The 23,862-nt window shown below is 40.6% G+C and overlaps 1 protein-coding gene across 3 annotated transcripts in view; it reads right to left on the bottom strand.

Moving 5' to 3' along the window:
- The window catches only part of LOC102569487 (ABC-type organic anion transporter ABCA8), a 46,276-nt gene extending 22,672 nt beyond the window's left edge, over window positions 1–23,604 (bottom strand). For 2 of the 3 annotated variants that reach the window (XM_019494256.2, XM_059732020.1), the window contains exons 1-18: window positions 23,502–23,603; window positions 23,135–23,299; window positions 19,798–19,943; window positions 16,546–16,750; window positions 14,908–15,063; window positions 14,258–14,358; window positions 11,644–11,870; window positions 10,486–10,624; window positions 9,501–9,686; window positions 8,287–8,434; window positions 6,722–6,893; window positions 6,048–6,106; window positions 5,315–5,425; window positions 5,032–5,207; window positions 3,941–4,060; window positions 2,874–3,012; window positions 1,995–2,085; window positions 267–406 (exon numbers count right to left, since the gene is read on the bottom strand). In XM_019494256.2, coding sequence (XP_019349801.1) covers window positions 267–406; window positions 1,995–2,085; window positions 2,874–3,012; window positions 3,941–4,060; window positions 5,032–5,207; window positions 5,315–5,425; window positions 6,048–6,106; window positions 6,722–6,893; window positions 8,287–8,434; window positions 9,501–9,686; window positions 10,486–10,624; window positions 11,644–11,870; window positions 14,258–14,358; window positions 14,908–15,063; window positions 16,546–16,750; window positions 19,798–19,899 — 2,272 coding nt within the window. In that variant the 5' untranslated portion in view covers window positions 19,900–19,943; window positions 23,135–23,299; window positions 23,502–23,603. Of the gene's footprint in view, window positions 1–266; window positions 407–1,994; window positions 2,086–2,873; window positions 3,013–3,940; window positions 4,061–5,031; window positions 5,208–5,314; window positions 5,426–6,047; window positions 6,107–6,721; window positions 6,894–8,286; window positions 8,435–9,500; window positions 9,687–10,485; window positions 10,625–11,643; window positions 11,871–14,257; window positions 14,359–14,907; window positions 15,064–16,545; window positions 16,751–19,797; window positions 19,944–23,134; window positions 23,300–23,501 lie in introns of all 3 variants that reach the window. The other variant, XM_059732019.1, reaches the window with a different exon arrangement.
- Between the last annotated feature and the right edge of the window lie 258 nt (window positions 23,605–23,862).

Genomic DNA, 23,862 nt, shown 5'->3' with positions numbered 1-23,862 from the left:
AACAGAAACCCCCCCTTAAACATTTCTGCCCAAATTGAAACCTTATGTGCCTTATTGTAAGTGGAAGAAAAGAGCCTCTTCTGGTCTTAAACACAGACTAAGAAGTTGCAAGGCATTCAAGATGCAATGCTCCCTCATCCATCTGCTAAACTCCTGAAAGTGTCCAGGAATCTTACAGAACTTCTCTCTTCACACTTCTTTTATATATTTACTAATGTACTGATGCTTTGCACTGTTGATTCCTGCACACCTAAGAATATAATTACCTGGAAATGTATCCACTGTTTCTAATGGCAAAACATATTCCAGTTCATTTTCCCTCTGTCCTGAGAATGTGGCATTAGGGATGTACTCTTTGACCAAGGAGGTCATCTCCTCCGAGTGGCAGAGCTCACTGGTATGCATCCTGTTGATGTTTAAGAAGCAAATGATTAACCTTTTAATTAGTAAAGTGTACTTTTCTATATATTGTAGAACACTAAGAAAGCAAAAAAAAAAAAAAAAAATCAGTGGTCTTTCAGTCCGTATTCAAGAATAATATCTTTTCCTGAAGATGTTATTTTAACAGAACTTCAAAAACACGGTTTTATTTTATTGTTTTTAATAGGACTTTTCTGCTTGGAGAAATTAATACCCAGGAAGTCAGGGAGTAAATTTGCAGTATACTCACTACTGCACACTATTCCCTCTACCTTACACTTTCTACGCATCCTACTCTCAAACAGGAGCTGCCTTGCACAAACCCCTTCTTGTGTGTACTAAGGCCAGAGAGATTAAGTGAGCTGAAAATTCATACATGAGCCTACTGAGGCAGTAATTTCTTAGCCTGTCTTATTTGGGTGTATGGCACTTCAAAGCTGTTCTCAGTGCCTGCTAAACATATTGATGTGAAAGGTTAGTGCAGAATTGGTCTCCGTGTAGATAAGTTAGGGTGACAGGATTGGTTGTCAACTATACCTCATACATCAGATAAGGCATCAGAGGTGGTGGTTAGGAAAGAGAGCTAAGTACTCAGCACCTCACATGAGGCTCTCAGGACTGGAAGGATCAGGCACCAAAAGGAAACAGCTTTAAAGACGGACAGCCAGAAGCGTCCACTTTCTAGCAGTATTCACTGTTGGGGTTCTTGGACTACAGCAGAATAAAGAGAATAACAGAACTGGCTGCAAGTGGAATCTGAATATCTTAAGTATTAGATCAGAGGACGCCAGGATAAAAATTAACTACAAAAGTACATCGCTTATCATAATGGCAAACAGAGATTGTATGTGCTCAATAGAGCTGGTGAAGGACTCAATTAAAATTTTAGGTGAAGGTTTGTCAAGTCCAGGGTAGAACTTCTGGATAAAAGGAGAAAAAGGCATCACTTCACACTACCAAATAGTTAGGGTACTCCTCTGGGATGTGAGATTGCCAAGTTCTAGGTATGGACTAAAACAATGCACAATGATTTTAAAATATACCACGGTTATTAATTTTCTTTCAGTCAGGGACAAGTCCTCCTGGGGTTTCCTTCCATTTACTGTGGGGGAAGAGTAAGTACAAGGATCATTATCATGCAGCTGCTGAAACAGTCTAAGTCCCAAACCATTTTAACTGAGAGAGCAGAGTTTTGAGTCTCTTCAGATCCCAAGGCATTGTTTGAACCATGCGTTGGTTCTGGGAAGAGAAACCTCCCTCTCATTCCCCTGAGGGGCACTGAAAGACCTCCATTTGATTGTGAAGAAAAGGAATAGAAAACTTTGTGCAATCTTTAAAAAAATAAAAATAAAAATCAATAAACAGCTCTATTTTTTAAGAGTTGACAGATGCTTTAAGTATCTGTTAAATATTTTTGGAATTTTTTATCATCACTTCTATTCAGTTACTTTAGGAAGCATTTTACATGTAAATTCTCAGATGTTACCTGGTAGGACTAAAGTAATTCTTCAGTTGCCACTGAGATCTAAATCGAACGTGATAAGCATTTGCAATAACAATAATAATAATAATACCTTAAGTGATAACCGATCCCCCATTTTTTCTTCAAAAACAGAGATGAACCAACACATTTTAGCTTCCCATGAGAGATAAAGGCCTTGCGGTCTAAAGAGGAAGAAATACACAAGAATTTATGCTTCAGAGTTCACTCGTTAAAAGGCATTTTTTAAATCAGGCCAGGAATAAAACTGAGAGTCTGAAGAAGAGTGTCAAGTCAGCCTATGTAGAATGCTTATCAAATGATTTGTTACACATCATAGGACAACAGTTCAGAGGAGGGTTGGCAGGCCAAGATTTTAGGTGAAGTAAATAGTTTAGGAAAGATTAAATGTAGAAGTAGGTTTGAAAAACAAATTAAGAGAGATGGATGCAGGGTGTACCTGGAGAAAATGTAAGACAACCCCATTTGTAGTACATGATTTTTTAGAATTATACCTACATATCCAAGCTGATGTGGTCTGATACAACTGACTTAAAATTCTCTTAGTTGAAAAAGGCATACACACCAGGAAAAATACCAAGTTTCAGACAGACATTGTTTCACATAATTAAACAGCACCAATTTATGGTAGTCTTGGACACAGAGCAGCCTCACTCTTTGGTAAATGAGAATGAAAGCTCTGAATTGCCTCAATGAAGTTCAGCAAGATTTATGTTTAGTTCAGAGGGTTGAATTTGCAGTCCTTACTGAGCCACAGCATTTATCGAAAGCGGTGACAGTGAAATCCAAGCTTTGTTGAAGTCGCTGGCAAATCTGCCCTTGATTCAATGGGGCCAAAACGTCATTGTAAAACTCTAATTCCAAATAAGAACCCAATGCACTCAGCTCAATTCAGCAGAAAAACACTGCTTTTAAGCTCTTACTCTACCACAGTGAGAAAGGCAGTGCTTACCTGCCAGGATATCAGCCTCATCCATAAACTGTGTACTGAACAGAGTCACTCGACCAGCTTTACCGTCTTTCAGCAGGTTCCACACCTGATACCTGGAAGAGAGATCCATCCCAGCAGTTGGCTCATCTAACAGCAGAACCTGCAACGAGGAATCAAAGCGGACATGTGCAGTGCTGCCAAGTCTTATAATTGTAAAACATCTGACAAAGTGGGTTGCTGTGTACGAAGGTCCATGCCTCGAAGCCAAATTCATGATTTTTGTATGTTTGTTGATAGAGCAAATGGATACAATTGGAATGATGAGTTCTTGGTTTATGTATGGATATTTACAGTTTCAGCCTCTGAACTTTCTTTTTAGGGTATTTTGATAGTTAAGTCTTATCAAATAAGTCTTATCAGCATTTCTATCTATTTGCCTAATATTTTTTGTCCTGGAGATAACCTGTATGCATTAAACAGGTTATTGCTTTTGCTTCCATATTCTTTGCTTCCTAAACTTGAATGTAGTCCGTATTTTTGGGGGGAAAAAAAAAATTAGACATTTTCAGCTATTTTTCCTGAACTCAAGATATTGAGTGGAAGACATGTAAAAACTTGTCATACATACACAGGATTTGATCCCACAAAGACTTATACGCCTAATCATGAATGACACATGCCCCTGGCAGCTGTGGGGGGCCAGGCTGCGCTGTCAGCAGCAGGAGCGCGGCGGCCATAAGTACAGAGCTCCTGCAGATGCCACCGGCGCTGTCGGTGGCAGGGGTGGAAGGGTTGCGAGCACCAACCAGAGGTCAGCGACCATTTGCAGGCGGCGCCTTTTTATAGGGGGTGCACTGCCACACTCAGGGGGTACATGTGTATCCACGTGCACCCCTATGCGTCACCCCTGTGCCTAATTTTTACCCCGTTGAGCAATGTTACTGTAGTCACAGGAACACTCACAGTTAGTACATACATAAATCTTCTGAATGCCATGCCTTTATATAAAATAAACATGCATGCACGCATGCACACACACCACGCACATGCACACATCCCTTAGTTGCACTTGCATTCTTCATTTTTACCTGTGGATTTCCCAACATGGCAATACCAAGAGATAAGCTCCTTTTTTGTCCACTGCTTATTTTATCTGCTTGTTTGTCCTGTATATGGATCATATCCAACTGTGTTAAGACATTTTTCACCTAGAAATATGCACAAAATAAATGACAAGTATTAGTTTCACTTCCTGATGTCACTATTTCAATATCAGCTTCTAGGTCACCGTTACATATCACTGCAATGGTTAGACATCTCACACATCAGTTGGCAGCATGCTGGGAGTGGTTTCATCAGCAATCAGAGATGGAAAACAAAGGAAGCTGTAGAAATGATCTATATTTCAATATGCATACAAACCAATGCTTCATGCTGCTTATCTTAGGTGCATATATCTCATCCCTGATTGCAAACCACATAGAGATGATAATGAAATAATCTTTACTCTTTCCCTTGCTGCCCTTGGTTACTACCATGGCATTACCATAGAGGGAAGTAAGAAATGGGGTCTAATGTTTAGTAAAGACAAAAAAGGGTACATGAGATTTTAAAAAAAAAAGAGAGAGTAATAGGAAAGAAGCCAGATCAGGCATTGGAGCCTTCACAAAAATCTTATTAGATGTCTTTCTACATCCATAGCACATGGATACTTCTTGAAAACTGCACTGCAAGCTACTTGAGCAGGGCCCTCCTTTTTTGTTTGATGCTATGAGTAGCCCCTTTGTGCCAAAGCCATATAAATGAGGAAAGACACAATAAGGAATAGTCAGTCGTTTTATCAAAGGTTCTACCAAGCCTTGCACTTCAGGACCCCCTGCACCTAGGATATCTTTATAAACCTGAACTGTAGATCTAACCAAACTCTGCTCACTGGGATAAATATGCCAGCCTGGAAATGAATACAGTGTGAAAATTTAAAACGCATTTCAGTGCCTAAGGATGCACCTAGTAGGATTTTCCAAAGAAATTGGCATCAATTTTCAGACACATCCTAAGCGCTGTTGATACTCAGGGTGTCACCATATTTTTACATTACACAATTAAATTAGATTTTCAAAGGCACGTTCTCCAGTGCTGCCGTGCAGTCAAGGCTCTTCTCCAGTGAAGAAGCACTCACCTCACGCTCTGTCTCACTGGACAGGATCCCTTTGATTCCAGCAAAAACCCGCAAATTTTCTTTCACTGTTAAAGCTTCAAACTGGAGATTGAATTGTGGACAGAACCCGATTCTTTCTTTGATTCTATCCTTGTCTCTCACTTCAGACAATCGGTGGCTAAATATGGTGGCAGAACCTGCAGCATAAACAGACACAAACATCAGATGAGTCCTTTGTTCATACCCCCCAACAGAGTTGAAATCAAGCCCATTCCACCCCTCGGTTGACAGCATATCATCATACCCTCCGAAGCTTCAGTGAGTCCACTAAGCACATTTAGCAATGTAGTTTTTCCAGCTCCACTGTGACCAAGTAATGCAGTGATCTGGCCTTCATAAATGTTTAAGGACAAACCTAAAATAAACACACAACACCCTGTTAGAAAAAGGGTTAGTAAAGGAAGTTAAGTCTCTGTGTGTCTCTTTGTGACCCTTGCCAAGAAATATCATTTTGGCCAAAGTTGACATAGGCAATGTCAGAACTACACAAACGAGTTGTGCGTTAGGATTGCGGGTCCTATCCAGTTGTATGATATTTTGTGTATACTGGAAAGGGGCACTGCAGAGAAAGGAAGAAAAAATACTGACACTTTAAAAAAGATGATTTCACTTCTCCTAGAACAATGTATGCTCCCTTTTACTTTTAGGAGGCACAAACAGCCCCTAAAAACTGAACAAGCAAGCATCAGTTTCATCAATCATGTTTTGAGATATTCATTCAGCAATTATGACAAATGTAATTGTTTTAATTTGATCATATGATTTCAATATTTTTACATATTGTTGGAAATGTAGCAGGGATTAAGTGCCCCAATGAAAATATCTGCATTGCCTTTGTAAGCTTGTGAAAGCAGAACTTGGATGCATCTTCTCAAAATAAATAAAAAAAAACAACAACAAAAAAGCCTTAATATTCCAGAATGTATTTAATTCATTTGTAGGTAAAACAGCAACAAATGCTTCAGAAACGTTTGTACCTCCCAACGCTTCTACTTGCTTCTCCTTCTTTCCATATGTTTTTTTAATATTGCAGAGCCTAAAGGAAGGATAAAGAAGTTATTGTTAATATTGCAACACAGCAAGTTAGTTTCTCAGGGGTCCTTTACTGATACCTAAGGATCTGATTCTTCATTGCCTTGAACCTTGTCCCTCCATTCCCACAGGCAGCAGGACACATTTCATTCTGTCTTAGTAATGTCCTGCCCCAACCTTTCACAGAGTAGCTATCTACACCTTGTGCAAGACCCAAGGAGGTGAACCTTCTCATATAGAGAAGTCTGAATGTGTTGTAATGATCTTGCCCTTCTGCCTTTGGAGGTGCTGGGCATCATGTTCCAGATAGACTTCTGGTAAAATGCATGTGGCTTCTTTCAGCCTTTGCTGCTGTTATTTTTCAAGAAAGTTTTCAACATTAAGCCAAATATGCAGGTTATCTTACTTCTTTCCTTTTTGAGTACTTTAACCTGGTTCTTACTTTCATTTCTAACTAACTCTCTACCTTTTCCTTAGTGAAATGAAAACAACCTTTGAAGAAGACAACCGAGAAAACTGACGAAGGCAAAACTGATAAAGAGCACAATAGCATGTTTCCTGCTCCAGTCTCCAGATGTAACACGTAGCTACAGATTATGTTTCATGTACCACATTGTACCTGATGGCTTCCTTTCCAGCAAATTCTGGAGGCACTGGTTCCACATCATCACCAAAAGCATGATCACAGTTTTGTTCAAATTCGGATCTCCCACTGTCATAACGCCTCTGGCTTTTGACCCAGTATGATGACTTCAGGAAGAACAAAGGGGAATATGGTGTTCCATATTTGTCTAATGACAAACCAAAGAACATGGCATTTTAGCAGAGGAACCTGTTTACGAAACATTTGTTCACATCACTAAACACTCTGAATAGGATTTTTAAAAGGATTTAGACACCTAAAGACAGAGACCGGCAACACAATGATATCTTTAACTATAGGGCTGTGCAAAATGTTGCCAGGCGTTTCGTTTTGACGCATTTCGAGGTCGAAACAGCGAAATTGAAATGGAACAAACGGCTTCGAAACAAAATGAGTGCCCTCAAAATGTTTTGAATGTTTTTAAACATTTCAAATTTCGAAGCTGGGCTTGCAAATCAGGCAAGAAATCTGAATCAGGCAAGAAATAACATAAGACATTTTCATGATTTCCCCTTACAGCCTATGGGCAACATGTCGAAACACGTCAAAACAGTTTCGATGAAACAAACTGGAATAGTGCTTCGAAATTAAATTAAATGAAACACCGTCCCTTCGAAATGGAAGTTAAAATGAAAAGGTGCTGTCTCGCGCAGCCCTATTCAACAGTACAGAGGTACCTGTACCTGCACTTTACTTTCACTAAATGAAATGAAACATTGTCCCTGACCATTAGCTGAGAACAGTGTTTTTCAATCAAGCTGTGCCTTGAGATCTGCTCAAGAGTGCTGTCAGGTGCCACACAATGTTAGCACTGTTAGGTCTACAAACATGATTTATAAGATAAACCCAGAGATTTCAAACAGAAATCCACAGGTGTGGTCTTTTTGAGCTCTTTGCAACAGAAAACATGCTCTATTATTTTTCTGTAGTTTAAAAAAAAAAAAAAAAGAGTGAAAACTATGAGCTGGCATTTTCTGAAGGTTGCCTCAAGTCTCAAAGGTTGAGAACCACTGCTTTAGAGCAGTGCTGTGTAAATATTCTCTCCCATCTGCTATTACTGAAGCCAGAGAAGAAGCAGCATCCTGAGCCTGTAGATAGGGTGAAGTGTTTTGACCAACACAAGGTGTGTCAAGGCAAGGACATCAGAATGTCTTCTTATGAAAAGCGATATTCATTTCATGAAAACAATTAATCTGTTTTCTTGAAATCCTTCATGGTAACAGCTGTATATGGAACAGATGTAAGTGAGTAACTCTATTCACCATCCCCTCACTCTTCTAAGTTCTTCAGAGCAAAGGTTTTGTTAGGGTTGTACATTATCAAGCACTGGAGCTTCTTTCATTTATGTGCAAAGCTATTCATTCAGTAGGTTCAGAAACAACATCTCTCACCTCCAACCCATATGTTTGCTTTATTCAGCACTATTAACTGTAGTCCCGCGAAGCAATTATGGGTTGAGTATAAAAGAGACAAGTGATAGGAACCAACATGTTTTGAAGTACCAGTAAATGTATATATGGCTTAGTGAAAAGTCTGCTTACCAGGCAAAACCTTGTCAAAATAGACAGCCAACAGCATATACAAAACTGAGTCAATAATCAGGATGATATATATTTTAAGTAAAAAGGATGATTCATCCATTAGGTTAGAAAAATAGAAGCCTATTCCATACCGCTCTAAGTGAAAAATCTGCAAGAAAAGAAAAAGTCTAAACAATCTTCAGTTTGAAAACCATCCCCAGAAAATAAAAGAAAATCTGATGTGATTTAAGCAATGTTTAGTTTACCCAAAGTAAATTTGGGAAGTCCAGAACTGTATCATCGCTTTTCCCTCTCCTTAATAGAAATAAATTCCTCCTAATGATGGGGGTCTACCTGTTTTCATTCAAAGGAGCACAAGTTCTTCAGAACCATATTTACAAACACAGGAAAAAAGTATCACTTCACCCACCAACAAAGTGCAAACACGTTTTGGTATATCGGGACACTCCTCTGGGTTTTCTATTGAAGACTACAATCAAATATCCAACATAAACATCGTAAATTTAATGTTTCCTTAAATAATGAGAATTTATAGTGAACTCAGCTCCTGGGGGTCCTCTGTCTTGAGACGTTTTCAACTGGAAATCAAACTAGTCCGGAGGTGGGTTGGGCCTAAATGATGAGCTCTTGGACACCCAGCTCCCACTGGAGTATGCAGGTCTTACTTGGGAATATTTAAAGGACAGACTTATTGGCAGAAGGGACACAGTCCTGTGGGGACCTGTCTTCCAATTAGCTGAAAGGTGGGAGGAGGTGGAAAAGAAAAATAAAACCTGTGGCTGGGCAGAATTTCTGTCATGGAAAGATAAGGGGCTGGGAAGTTGCTTTTCTCCAGTTCCAAGTTACTTTCATACAAGAAACTGAAGTTTTTGGACATTTTACTACTATTGATCACCTAATGCTTTGGGACAGGGCTATGTTCCCATGTGTTTTTCTACCCCCTAGCACAATAGGGTCTCTGAATACCAATGCCATACATGATAAGTAGTTCTCTACCTCTGTCTGGATCAAGCACATTCAGAACCAGCTACTACTTGCAGCTCTTCTATGTACAAAGACTCATAAGAGAAGCTAGACTAGAAAGGACTTCCAGAGGTCAACTAGTCCAACTGCTTCTTGAGGCAGGTGCATTCCTACCCAAACCATCCTACTGCATAACCTACACAGGAAAACTACACAGTCAACCCTGACTGTTCGCCAATAATGTTCCTTACCTTTGCAATTCCAGCATTAAAAACAAAAGGGCTGAGGAAACCAAAAACCCATTCAAAAGCTACAGGAGGCTTCCCTAACAGTGTAATAATACTCAAAATTCCAGAGAGAAACGAGAGGAGGAACACAGCACTGCTAGTGGTTTTAGGCTTCTTAAAGATGGAGCTGATCAGGAAGGTGAAGTGGATCTGTAAAAATAAGGAAACCCTCAGTTGGCCGAATGCATTTTAAACCCCTGGAAATGTATCATAAACTGTGCATGACACATTAGAGAGGTGCTGTGAAGTTAAATTTGTATTTAAAATGTATTTCAAATTAATTGAGCGGACAGGAGCATCTATGAGTGTCTTACATGAAGATCCCAATTCTAAGAATGTGAAAACCTCCCCAAAACAAACCAAAAATCAACCTGTAAAAGTTATTCCCGGGAGAATTCCACCCACAAAATTAAAGGACATCCATGGTAAGACCCATTTCAATACCAACAGGCCACTTCAGCTTCTATGTTCACAACCCTCATTTGTTTCTTCTCTCAGTGTTTGAAATGGCTGTTGGTGGACAGATCTGAGATAAGGATGCACGCTTACTTATAGCTCATCAGATAATTAAAGTCCTATCTAAACTGATTTAGAGATGCTCAGCTTGCTTAGTTAGTATGGCCAAGCAAAGGCTACAGTTCAGCACCTGGAAGATATTCACTTGAAGGTGCCATGGGATCTGATTCCCAGTCCCAACAATCATGCCTCCTGCCATGCCATAAGACTGGTTTACCATGTTATGGCATGTAAAATTGGGTGCATGTGTAGCATCCTTGGCATTTATGTTGCAACCAACCCTTAACTGCAGTTTAAATATAATGTGAAGAGGGGCCCTTAGACTACTCTTCTGGCTGTCCTTCATGTAGTAGCAGTGTGGGGTAGGATTCAGAATTATGGCATTTTTAAACACAGAACATTGAGCAAGTTTCTCTTTGAAATGCAGACTTACGGATGAAATGCCATAAAGGAGAAACAAGAATACGATTGGAAAGAAGCTGCTTAGATAGAACTCGTCATAAAAAGAAACAACTGTCATCAGGCAGGACATAATGAAAACATAAGCAGTATACAGCAAACTCCAGGAGAGCCTAGAAGTAAAAAAATATTGTTATGTGTTGGTTATATAATGATTGGCAGCTGCACGGCAAATAACATTTTAAATTCAGATGGTTAGAAGTTCCCTGACAAAGCCCATTCACACTCCATATATATTTGCTGGCATACTTGACTTGATTAGGAGATTATTCATCAAAACTGTTCAGAAAAGGAACTTGTCCCTTCCATGTGAAGACAAGCAAGAGGGCAAGTATTCCCATAGAGTTTTCTCCCCATTAGTGGTACCTTTGGTCATCCCCATACAGAAAAAGCAGGCTATTCTTACACTCAAAAGATAACTTGAGACCTACTTGGGAAACAATGGTTCATTCTACCATGGCTCCCCAACTAACAGCTACGAGCTACCAGTAAGAAAATAACCAAGCATATGACTCCAACACAGTAGCACAAAGCCTCATGCGAGACATTCTTGGCCACACCCCACCCAACTGCATCTGCTCTCCTGGATTCATCAAGCAGTTGATGAAGATCATGGGGCTGTGGAACGACCACAGAGTGTCCTGCTTAGTGCATCCCAGCTGGGAAGTTCCCAAACATGCCTCGCATGCTTGACATGCTCTGAACATGGAAATGCACTATGTCATTCCTTGCTGCTGAGAGCAAGGATGCTCAGAAAGCCAAGTCTCACAGCCTCATGATCTTCAACTCCTTGATGAATGCTTCGTCACATCTGGTGCATAAGAGCAGGTGCAGTTGGGTTCATAGTATATGTTCCCCAACATCCAAGTGGAGTCAACATTTTAGTGTTCAAGGTCAAGATATGCTAACACTCTCCTCAGAAAGCAAACAAACCCAGGCCCCAAACAATACAAGCCAAGCTTGCATACTCATCCGCAACTGAATGGGCCGATGTTTTCTGAGAGTCCTTCTTGCCCATGAGATCCTTGGTGACACTACAAATTATTTGAACATATACTGCAAAGTATAACTAGTTTGGAAGTACTTCCATACTGCAGAAAATGGATACATTTTAGCTGTTTGAAGAACTCACCAGAATGCTGAGTCTTGTAACCCCATCATCTTCATCAATACCTTGATATTTTTTTTCTCTCTTGTCATGTTTGTCGACAAAACTTGCAAAAACGCAGAGAAACACATTGCAATAAAAACCAGGGTAAAATAAATTCCCCAAACCATGGAATTCAGGAGACTGGAGGATTGCATACGGACACCGCTAATTGATTTCATCTCTTTCCAGACAGAATGATTGGTTTTCATCTAAAAATTAATGTTAGCAAAATTAGCATGTCATTTATTTTAGACAGTCAAATGAATGTTGTAGGCCACTAAAAAGATATTAATGGTGGGTTGCTAAGCTCATAACTTTATTATTCTAAACTCCTTTCTGGACTTGAACATTCCAGTCCTCCTCCTTTAAGTCTATGAAAAATGTTGCTGCTAAGATCAGCTTCAGAAACAGTGCTCTTCTCATTCACCCATCTTTGCATCCATCTTGTGATACCCCCTGCAGATTCCAAACACAGACTACCTCTCCATTTTGAAAGCCTAACCCTTACCTATGTTGTACAAACCCTAATAAATCATGAAGCCACAAATCCCTGTGGCAGAGTACCTTTGGTGCCTGCTACTTTAAGGGCCAGAACAGGCAGCAGGGTAGCCGGCAGATGTGGGCCAGCCCTGATGACTGCAGGAGGGCCCTGGGATAGGAGGAAGAGGCTGAGCAGCCTCCATTTTAACCCAGGCTCTCAGGGCTGAGGTAACAGTTGCTGCAAGGAGCCAGAGAGAACACCACCCAGCTGTGACTGTTGCTCATAACATCTGTGGAGGTACAAGAAGGAACTATGGGGATGGCAAGACATTCTTGGTCCTGGGGCATGATGTGAAACTACACTGTGCTGGGGTACGATGGTGTGGTGGGGCTGCCTGTGGCGGGGTGGTCCCCAGGAAATGCCCCGCCAGTTGCCTCCCCAGTGAAAGGTGAGCATGGGGTGCCTTATAGCCCCAGCTCCTGCAACCTGGTGGGTAACCCAGAGTAGGGACAGGTAGTGGGGCCAGGCATGTCTTTGGACACCTGAGCCCATGGGGTGTAAGACCTTGGGGCCCCAGTGGGGGTGTGTGAAGTTGGTCCCAGTGAGGGGGCAAAAGAGTGGCCCCAGTGAGAAGGGCAGAGAGAGAGAACTGGCTGTGCAGAGTAGTGACACAAGGGGAGGCTGAAGGGCTGTGCAGTGTTGGTGCAGAGCAGGATTGCAGGGGGTGACCTGAATGGATGCACTGGGGCCACGCAGAGTAGAGCTGCATGGGCAACCTGAAGGTCTGCATACAGGCCAGCCCCAGAAGTAGTTCAGGGAGTGAGCCCCAGTGAGGGGGCATGAGTTTGGGCCTGAATGAGAAGGCAGAGGAATAGCCCCAATGAGGGGGCAGAGGAGTTAGACCCTGATAAGTCATCAGACATTGTGAGGCCAAGTTTGGGTCAAAGGCTAAGAACTTATGATGCCATCTGTGTGACATGGGACACGGTAGAGGGAAGGTTGGAACCATGCCCCTAAGCATTGGGGCATTATGCCTCCTGCATATTTACATCGAGTTTATCAATCAGCAAGATGTGGCAGGCAAGACAGGGCAGACTGCCATAAACATAGGGGTGGGCTAGTATGGTGACCAGCCACTTGCTAGCCCCCTGTCTCACCCCTTCATCCACTCTCCTACAAAACTTGGTAGAGAAGTTAAGGTATTTCCTTATCTTCTCTATTGTGACCTAATAGAAATGAAGAGGCTAATTCATTTACTGAGACAGAAGAATAAAAGAAAGAACACTTATTACTTAGGCATGTATATATGAATGAACTATTAATACACTTTGATGTTGAGTGGAGATACTTTGGAAAGAGAATGGAAGGAAAACGGTGCATGCTAACTTCCAATGACTGCTGGCCAAGGATGATAAGAGTCATCAGAGCACATGGCAGCAAGGTGACTACAACCTGAAAAAAAGACTGGAGTTGGGAACAGACCTAGATACGGTCTGTTACTGCCCAGACCAAGGAGACACTGAATCCTGAGCAAGGCAAGGAGGTTTGGCTGCATGACTGGATTGCATTTTTTAGGCCCTACAAAAGCTCACAAATTTGGTGAGAGGCCTGGATTGTTTTTCTGTACCAATAATGGGATATATGGGCTGAAAAAAGCAAAAACCTTAAAGTACAGGTGTGAGCGTCATATTGCAAAGAAATGGAAATGTTAAAAAACAACCCACAATACAAGCTTGTCACAGCTACTTCAGGATCATTATCCAGCAACAGGACACATTACAGTTCCATGTGCATTGGGGTGCAATATTTCCTGTGGCCTTGGAAGCTCTTTATATAAGATAAATAGTGAGCTTTATTTTTTGGGGACTTTTTAATTCTGAGTAGAGATCATAGTGAGTGAACTTCTTATTAAAAAAAAGTCACTGCCAAACCACCCAGGCTACCAAGATACTTCCCAAGTCATCTTCAAGTAGAAATTTCCAACAAGCCAATCCATTACATTTAGATAATTCCAGATGTTAAAAGGTCTCAGTCACATGACAAGTTAATTGGTTTAGGGATTAAGTACAGACTAAAAGAAACAGAAAATTGTTTTACCTAAAAAGTTCCACTTACTTCTATGATGGCAGCATCAATGCTGGACTGTAGTGCTACAAACCCTTCATACCAGTACTCTGGGTTCTTACAGTAAGTTGCTGAAAAATTGTAACAGAGATCTGCATCCAAGATGAAAGGAAAAGCATGGTTATATGCAACAATTGTTTTAAAGCAACTTTAAGGTTCAGAGTTTAATCCCAAACAAGAGTCAGAAGATTCAATATAACATTCCCACAATTATCATAAATCTGCAACAGCGATGCTAATTTCTGGATACTACTGTTAAGTGGTACATTTTCACTTGTCAGATCTCTATAGCTTTTGCCCATTAATCTCCAAAACATATGCTGACATAAACTATGGCATTACCTTAAAGGCAGGAAACAGGATAATGAGACACGAGAAAAAAACATGGGAATGGAAAAACATAACTTAAAATGTTCCATTTTACTTGGTAATAGCAGAATATGTCACTCATTTCTTATAAGAAAGTGTGGCTTTTTTGTTGTTTAAAAAAATAAATAAATAAAATCAACTTGGATTTGTGGTTCGTTCTAGTTTATAAAAATAATCTGATGCATACGGATTAAGGGCCAGATTGTAGCTTTGCTGGAGACTGTTACTTACATCAGCTATCAGAGTATGGGCATTTAGTCATTTTTCATTACCTATGTGTCCAAAGTCGTCATTTGGAAAAGGTGTTTTCCAAGAATGCCTCAAATGATATGACAGGTCATCTTTAAATACAACCCCGAAAAAATCATGTTGTGAATGCTCTCCCTCTTCCAGAAACTTCTCATCTTCTACTCCTTCTATGCGAATACCTGTGGTGTATATATATTATTTAAAAAAAAAAAGGATTTCAATTGGCAGGTACAACTCAGAAAAAGTGAGCACTGACACTTCGTACATCTCTTGTTTTTTTCCGAGACATGACTTCCTTCACAATGTTGTTCTTCAGGCCAGGTATATGTGGATACCTGAAGACACTGTAGACTTTATCAGCTTGGAAAAATATATTAAGACAGTACTGATCAGATTAATTGTATATGCAACAACAGAGAGTTGCTACACTACTAAGCCATTCAATATTTCAGTTTGAAAGAATCTCAAAACCCATCAACTTCTTTGAGAAATCCAAATATAGAGATTTGAACAGCCCTTTTTTATGGCCCTTGTCTCTACAAGATTACTCAAAACCTTGATTCAGATTTTTGGGTGTCTGAAATCTGGACCTGGATCACAACATTGTGGACAAAGCCCCTCTTTTCTCTCCAGGCTATCAATGGAGAAGTGCACTTTATCTCATTAGACAAATCAGGTTCCTTCCTTTCTTTTTGGTGCCCAGTGTGGTGAACCAGCAGTGCCACCTTCATAGGCTGAGATGTGGTCCAACCTCAGTCCAAACATCTTCCCCAGATCATCTAACTCATCCACCCCACACCTTGGCCCTCAGCATTTGGGGTCACTAGCATAAAGTTTATGTTGTCAGCTGTGTATTTTGCTGCATATTGCACCACCTTTAAAAGGATCTCATTGCACCCCGGTTGAGAATCACTGCTCTTATCCATCGTCATGTCTCCAGGCCCTTTGGTCTTTCCCTTAGCCTCACTCGGTCACTTCTGGGGTCCTTGCAGTGCAGGCCCTTTTTAAGGCCTATTTACACTCCTTCTGGAAGACTTTTGCTAGCCCCAGCCTTCCTCCAGGCCAATACCATCCCATCTGAGCTGTTTTCAAATCTGGCTATTTCCTAAGTCCACTCATGGTCACTGCACTCTGGACTCCGCTTCCACTGGCAGGAGCTCCTCCCCATCCACGGCCAAAGCTCTTCTGCCATTCCTAGCTTGGGGCCCTTCCTTTATATCCCTGTTCATATGGAGCCTCCCAGTCTGAACTATTGCACTTAAAGGACTCTTTCCCCTTTTATAATGTGGCCCTGCTACAGATGATCTGCTATCTTCCTGATGAAACTACACCTCCTTCTGCATGGCTTCAATGCATTTTGGGCAGATTCAGTGAGAAAGAGCAGATCTCAGGCAACCCCAGTTTTCCAGAACAGTGCTCATGAAGCAGGCTGCTGAATGTAGTCTTAATGCATGGGCGTTGTGACTGTCCCTTTGGTGCAATCCATCAGGATTGTACAACTTGCTGTTGATTACCTTCCTCAATGTGCTAGACACAGAGAATATGGTAGATACTGAATAACAAAGAGACATCAAGCTGTGATAAAGGACAAACTTGTTAAAACATACAAGTCACATAGTTAATAAATTAACACATCTAAATATTTGACAAGCATGACATACCGATCATGACTGATTTGGAAGCCACTTTATTCATTATTTCCTTGGTGGTGCTGGTCACCGGTGTATAAGAAATGAGAGTCACATCAGAGGTAGAACCATTTAATTGCCCAAGGAAGGCATAAGGTATGTCTCGACGGAAGAAAAAATGCGAGTTCAATGAAACTACATACACCAGAGAGAGAAAAAGTAGTGACAGGATCCATTCCTGAGTAATAGGAAAAAGTAAATGAGAGAGAGCATATTCCTCCTGCTTATCTCACCAGTAGAAATGGTTAATAAATATGATTGAGCAATTTTTCTCTCACAATTGAAATATCTTGTAGGAGCACATGAATGTTGTTGACATTTCTGGGGGATTTATTCTCAGTTTTTACATTATATTTTAATAATTACTTATTGGAACCTCAAATGGATACTTCTTTTTAGACACACACACTTTTAGTACGGCAAGGTAAGACACATTTAGCTCATTCTCAAAATGTAAACAGTGACACCATCAAAATGAGATTCTTAAAATTCTTTTGAAAATGAAGAAATACAACTGAGAATAATTCTTTGTAGCATCCCCAGGTTATGGTGGAATACTTCTAAAGCCTTCTTTGCATTATAGTGACAACACAGGTGTACATTGTTTCTTTTTACATCGCTAAACATTCCCCCAAATAAATAAAAATAGAATGTCAGCAAACAATTAATACATGAAAAATTCCTCAGCTCTAGAACTTTCTCTTGAAAAGACCTAGCAGTTATTGATCTGATCTGATAAAAAATGTGTCCCAGAAGTTTAAAAGGATTTTCAATAACAAACTTCTATTACCAACACTTGGTTTACCATGAACATTTTCATTTCCTTAAGGATTTCATGGGGAAGCTATAAAACAAATAAAAAAACAAACCCAAGGGGTATTTTAAGCTTTGGTTCTCTCCTCAAAACCAGAAAATTTTTGATGAAATGAAGAAAAATCCTCTTCAAGGGATTTAAGAGCAATTTTTTTCTAGCCTGCTCCATATAGATAGAGAATAAAGTGAGCTGGAAAAGTACATGCGTGTTTCAAAATGCAGACAAGGTTCTTTGGGTAAATCTGATATTTTTTATTAGACCAACTGAAATAGTTGGAAAAAATTTTCTTCTCAACTATTTGAGTTGGTCTAATAAAAGATATCAGATTTACCCAAATAATCTTGTCTGCCTGTGTCTGTAGACCAACATGGCTACAACCAACATGCCTTTCAAAATGCACAGAACTTTCACTCAACTTCCATACATTTAATATGTAGCTAAGATATAAATGCCAAATCCTTTCTTTTGTCATACTGCCTACAGGGGAGCAGACTGAAAGAAGGAAATGTCATCATGCGCACCATATCAGAAAGGTCATATAGTGACTACTAGTAGTGGATCAAAGATTGCACAAAATGAGGGTGCGGACACAACAGTGAGCTCCCTACATGTGTCAGCAGATAGAAACCAGAGCTCTTAAAAGCAAAGAGGGGTGACTATCTCATCCCTCCTCCTCCCCTGGCAACTATTGGGGTCTGATCAGTAATACTTCACGCTTCTCTTCAGCCTTCCATCTGATTATTTTGAAACCTTCCACTAATCTGTATAAATGAAGCCTCACAACACCATCGAGAAGCCAGTACTAACCACATTTTAAGGGCAGAAAAACAGATGCAAAATGGATTAAGCATCCAACTCAATTTAATTTACTAGGTAAACTGTCTGCCTGGGGACAGAAGCACAGAAGCAGCAATGGCGTGCATGTACAATGCACAAGCTACTCTGGTACGTGGATACATCTTGCCTGCACTATAAATGCCATCGTGTTCTCAAGCTACCATGCTGCACGAAGGCACTGTAAGATTGCAGCACACACAGATTGTCCACAGCTACTTGGTGCACATTTTCCATGATAAAGGAGATAACTCTAACATCCTGCGGGTGTTGCAAGGCTTCATTCCACACGTACCTCCACAGGTGGACATACTTAATCAACACTTATAGTGCTTTTCCCTGATATTGCTTAGAGGAATATCGCATTTTGATTGTAAATTTGCATCCTAACTTGGTCAGCTCTGACATCCCTGGGGAGAGAACTTCAGAGTGAGGGACAGAAACTACAGTCCTGAAGTCCCAGCCCTGAATGCTGGAAAAGAGCCAGCAAGACAAGTGAAAGTTCTGTCCACATCCTATTGCTAACCTCCTGGAAGCCATCCCGTTTTCTTGACCTCAGAGTTTCACTTCATCACCTATTACAAACAAAAGAGATTGCATTTTCCCATGTACTGTCACATTAGACAAACATTTGCCTGGGGTGACTTGGACAGAAGGGATTCTGTCTAGAGCAAAGGGTTTCCTTATTGAATGGATTTGATGGCAAGCACTACAAAATAAGAGGTATGAAATAAAAAGAAAAAGAACTGTCTCATTTCACAGAGTGTCTCCCTCCATACAATTTTCCTACAACTCTACGCAATACAAGGGTTGTTTTGCAAGGGGGCTTACTATTATCACTAGCTAATAGGGCTGTGCAAAGCTTCAGGCGCTGATTCGATTCAGAGAAGATTTGTCCCAATTTGGTGGCTGAATCTCCGAATCCAAATCGAATCAGGGGACCAGTTAAAAGGTCTGAATCAATTCGGAAAAGATTTGGAGAGCTTTGGCAATTCAGGCAGTCCCCGCCCGCTGCAGCAGGGAGCTGGACCCAGACTGAGCTGGTAAGTAGGGGGCAGGGCAGTGAGGAGAGGATCATGGGGGACCCCTGCCTGCTCCGCCCCCTCCGACCCGCGCCCGCTCCCCCAGCTCCCCCACAATGGCTGCCCTGCCTGCCCCAGCTCTGGCCCTTTAAGAAACTACCCCCCTTGTACTCACCAGCTTTTGAATCTGAGCCACAGCGACAAAAATACAAACAATAATCCTTGCCTGTTCAGTCTATATATCTATATACACACACACCACTGAATATTTATATATTTCCTTAGTCATAGAGCCAAATCTTTTGTAGAAAGTCCACAAAACTAAACATTGTTATTTCCAGGCCCTAACCATGAAAAACTGATTCTATACTGAAAAGTGGTTCTTTCAACAATTTATGCTTCAGAGCTTATGCTACTGCTGCTTTGCCAGCATGAGAGAAAGAAGGGAGGCTCAGTAAAAGTAAAAAAAGGCTTGCAATGACCTACTTTGCCAACAGACACCCTTCAAAGCTTGTCAATTGTTTTTCTGTTCCTGGAAGACCTCCTGGTACTCACCTGAAAGCTCTGCCTTTTCCTCCTCCATTTGGTAAGGACATTTTTCCATAACAACATTTTAGTTTGCTGAAACACGCTCATGTTTCTGTGAAGAGTTTGCATTTTCAGCTCTGGAGAGTCAAAAGAATGGCACTTCTTAAACAAATCTGAGAAGAGAACAATAATAATCCTTCTGTTTGCACAGTCTTAGCATCCAAGGAAGCCAACATGCTATATGAAGGTAAGTATCGCTCCCATTTTAAGAAGGGAAAGAGAATTAAAATCACTTGCCAAAGTTCCTTCATGCAAGGAAGTCTAGCAGCAGGGAAATCAAATTCAGATCTTCCAATTCCCAGCCTCAGGCCTTTACCACAGGGCTGTCTCCACAGTGCGGCTTTATAAACTGAATGAAGTTACTCTCCGAATTACCAGCAGTGCTCTCAATGTGCTTGCAAAACTTGTAGCTCTACATTAAAAAACTCCCCCATAAAACCAAATCCCATGTTTCAGGGCTTAAACTGGCCAATGGAAGACATCAGGAAATGTTCTGCCAGATGCATAATGTGATTAGGGGGGGAACTTTTTGTCTTCCTGAGAAGCATCAGATACTGCTGACTGGACAGTTGGAGATAATCTGCACATGATCCTAAATGCATAACCATGACCCTCTTCCTCTTTCTGCTTCCAAATACTCAGGTTCAAAAGCAGAACTGCAACTTGGTGAGATTTTTACACATTCCACAATTGCTAAAAAGTGCTCCAGACTTTTTAATTCGTGTTTTGTTGTTATTGGTTTTATTAATGAATGGATTTGATGGCAAAAACTACAATTTAAGAGGTATGAATAAAAAGAAAAAGACCTGTATCATTTCACAGAGTGTCTCCATAGGCCATTATCCTGGACAAGCCACATAAAAGTGTGACCAAAATCAAAGCTGTTCTTCCTAGTTTTTATTATTGTTACTACAGACGTACACCTTTCTACTTGTCAGGACACAGGGACACGGCAGTCTAAACCAAAGAACAGGTTACTCCAGTCACCTTATTATGGAGGACATTGTTTTTAATCAACTTAATTGTGCATTTTGAGCCTTCTCTCTCTACCCTGATAGTCTGAACAACTAATCTTAGCAGTACATTCTGGATAGAAACTTTGCCTCTTATGACACCCTGTATAAATACATATTAAGCTTAAAGCTTTATGTATTTTACAGCCAAGCTCTCTGATACCACCGAATTTGCACGGAGGAGAATACCCACCTCACAAATCTCAGAAGGGCCTTCACCCAACTAGAGCACTCCTCCAGAGAGAGAGTTTGTGCTTTTGAAAGGGCCACCCGGAAACCACACGGAGATTTGCTGAAGGACATAAAGGAAATCCCCACAAATCACACACCACTGATTATGACATACCATCCTTCCCTGAAACCTACACATAAAATCCTCAAATAATTGTAACCCATACTAGAAGAAGACCCAATTCTTAAAGAGATCTTTCCAGAACCATCCATCCTAGCCTTTAAACAAGCACTGAACCTTGCCAACGTCATCAGCAGCAGCAAACTCCCTACGACCCAAACCACACCTAATGGATCCAGACCATGCCAGGACAAGAAGTGCAAAACCTGCCAATGCATCTCCACCACCCCCACAATAACTACACACTACAACAGAACCATCGCTATTCCTGGATTTTACACCTGCACCTCCAGAAATGTTATATCTCTCATCCAATGCACCAAATACCCTGATGGAAAATATGTAGAAGAAATCAAACAACAACTGCACACCAGAATGAATGCACACAGGAAATCTATCAAAGACAAGAATACCCAACTACCTGTAGATGCCCACTTCTCACAAGACAATCGCTCCCACTCCGATCTCTCAGTTCTGATCCTCAAAGGGAACTTACAAAACACCTTTCGTAGACGAGCCTACGAACTTCACATCATAAATCTACTGGATGCAAAAAAATCACGGACTCAATATAGACATTGGATTTATGACACATTACAACCTGCCTGACATCTGATTTACCAGGTACCAGCCTCACCTGACCTCTTACACTTCTCTTTTCCTCCTCTTCCTCCCCTCCCCTCCTTTTCTACCCTTTGTCGTCCTAATTTCCAGCTATTTACTTTTTTAGTCAGCCTCTTTTCTACCTTGGAAAACTACTCCAGTAGAGTCTCCCTTACTTACCTTTGCGTCCTTCCCTGCTTTATCTTTTGTTTTCCTAATTTCTACATAGTCACATTCTCACTGACATCCTGTCACACTTTTAGCTTCTTTCAGTTCTTGGAGTCTCATAACAGCAGAGACTTCTTATGCCTGAAGGAGGGCAATTGCACCCGAAAGCTTGCAAAGAACTTTTTCCCAACTACTCAGTTGGTCTAATAAAAGATATCATATCTACCCAATGAACCTTACCTATTAAGCATACAACACTCACACGAGGTCTATCCTTTCATATTTTGCAGTGAAAACAAAAGGAATAGACAGTAAGCACCTTGATCAAGGGCATGCTGTGATCCTACACACACTGAAGCCAATGGAAACCTCCCAGATAAAAAAGCTGGGAATTAGATTTTGCAGGCTGAAAAGTGGCAGGAGTGAAAGGGAAGTCAGAGTACAGTTTGAACCCTGGAACAGATCCAGTAAGGAGATTGGAGAATCTTCCCAAGTTTTTAAGAGCAGGTTAAACTTCTGTCAGCAGGTGTAGCTGATCCTGTTTTGGGGAAGGGGAATGACCTATAGATAGCCTCACATTTCTATGATATAGCATGCGCAGTAGCACAGGACCTTTTAAAAGATTTTTTAATTGGTAAAAAGATAAAAAACAGACTTGGAATTTCCTGGCTTCCTCCTACCACATCCAGCTACAGTGTCAAAGACAGACATTAATGGTGACCTGAACTCTGTCCTAATACAGCTAAAAGTCAAAATTCATTCTAGAAAAGATGACAAAAATTAGTTGAGAGGCAAGGAATCTTTTCTAGAGTGATCTCTTTATTCCAGTTGTACAGCTAGTCCAATAAAAGTTAGACAAGCTTTCAGTTGCAATGCATTCTTCATCAGGTCTCTTCATGAGAGGTGAAGTACTGACTGGTCTTTATGTGTTTAAGAAACTTCAGCAGAATTTCAACTTTTTTTCTTTATAAAGATTCTTTCTTCTCATCAATCATGGCCACAGAGCTTTTGGAAAAAAAAAACCCAGCAGAACACTTTGCCACAGGATGACTTAAAGAATAATTAATGATTTGATATTAAGAGTAAAAAATATGAAAGGAGTACGGAAACTCCTTTTTTCTGATAACTGCTAAATGTGCAGAAGACAACTGTTTTGAAATCTACTTACGAGTTGCTGCTAACACACTTTGTCCTGTGCTGCTTTACTTTGTTTTTCCCCCTAGGTTTCAGCAATTCTCTCCAAAAGCATGCTTCACGAGATCCATTGGTTTCTGAGTTGCTTCCTTTTTTTCCACCTTTTTATATCCTTCCTGTTTTGCTGCTTTTCAGATTTCTGTTACACAAAGCCAACAAAGAATAATTGTTGCTGAGTAGAAAAAGTTAGTCAGGAAGCTTTTGCAACTCTGAAAACTTGATAATGAAAAAAATACAATCCCTCTACTCCAAAATCTCTAGTTTTTCATGCAATTTCAGTAGCTGACATCAAGAAGAACAGATGGACACACTAATATGGACAGGTGCTGAACTTTACTTACCGCTGTAAATCAGCAGCTCTTTTCTCAAAATACTGGAGAGCAAAGATCTTCTAAAGGTTCACCTAAAAATAATTCCACCTCATTTACCCATTGGATAAAAAGCACAGCAGACAACACAAACACTAATTTTTTTTAATACAACATTTCATAGATAAAATTATTTTAATTTCATCTGTTAAACAGCAGCTGAATGGTAAATCTGCACATGAGATTTCATTTCAACACAGACAGCAGGCTTCTGTGCAGATATCCTATACTGACAACTAGGCACAGGTACACAGATTTTAAACTCAGTTCCCAAAGCAAATAGTAGAAGCCCAGCAGTTGTTAAAGTAACATGTAATGACCGTAGAAGGCATTG

Source organism: Alligator mississippiensis, chromosome 8, assembly GCF_030867095.1.
Source record: "Alligator mississippiensis isolate rAllMis1 chromosome 8, rAllMis1, whole genome shotgun sequence".
NCBI classification, from domain to species: domain Eukaryota; kingdom Metazoa; phylum Chordata; order Crocodylia; family Alligatoridae; genus Alligator; species Alligator mississippiensis.
The sequence above is the reverse complement of the archived record's forward strand: the minus strand, read 5'-3'. Positions and strand labels throughout refer to the sequence as shown.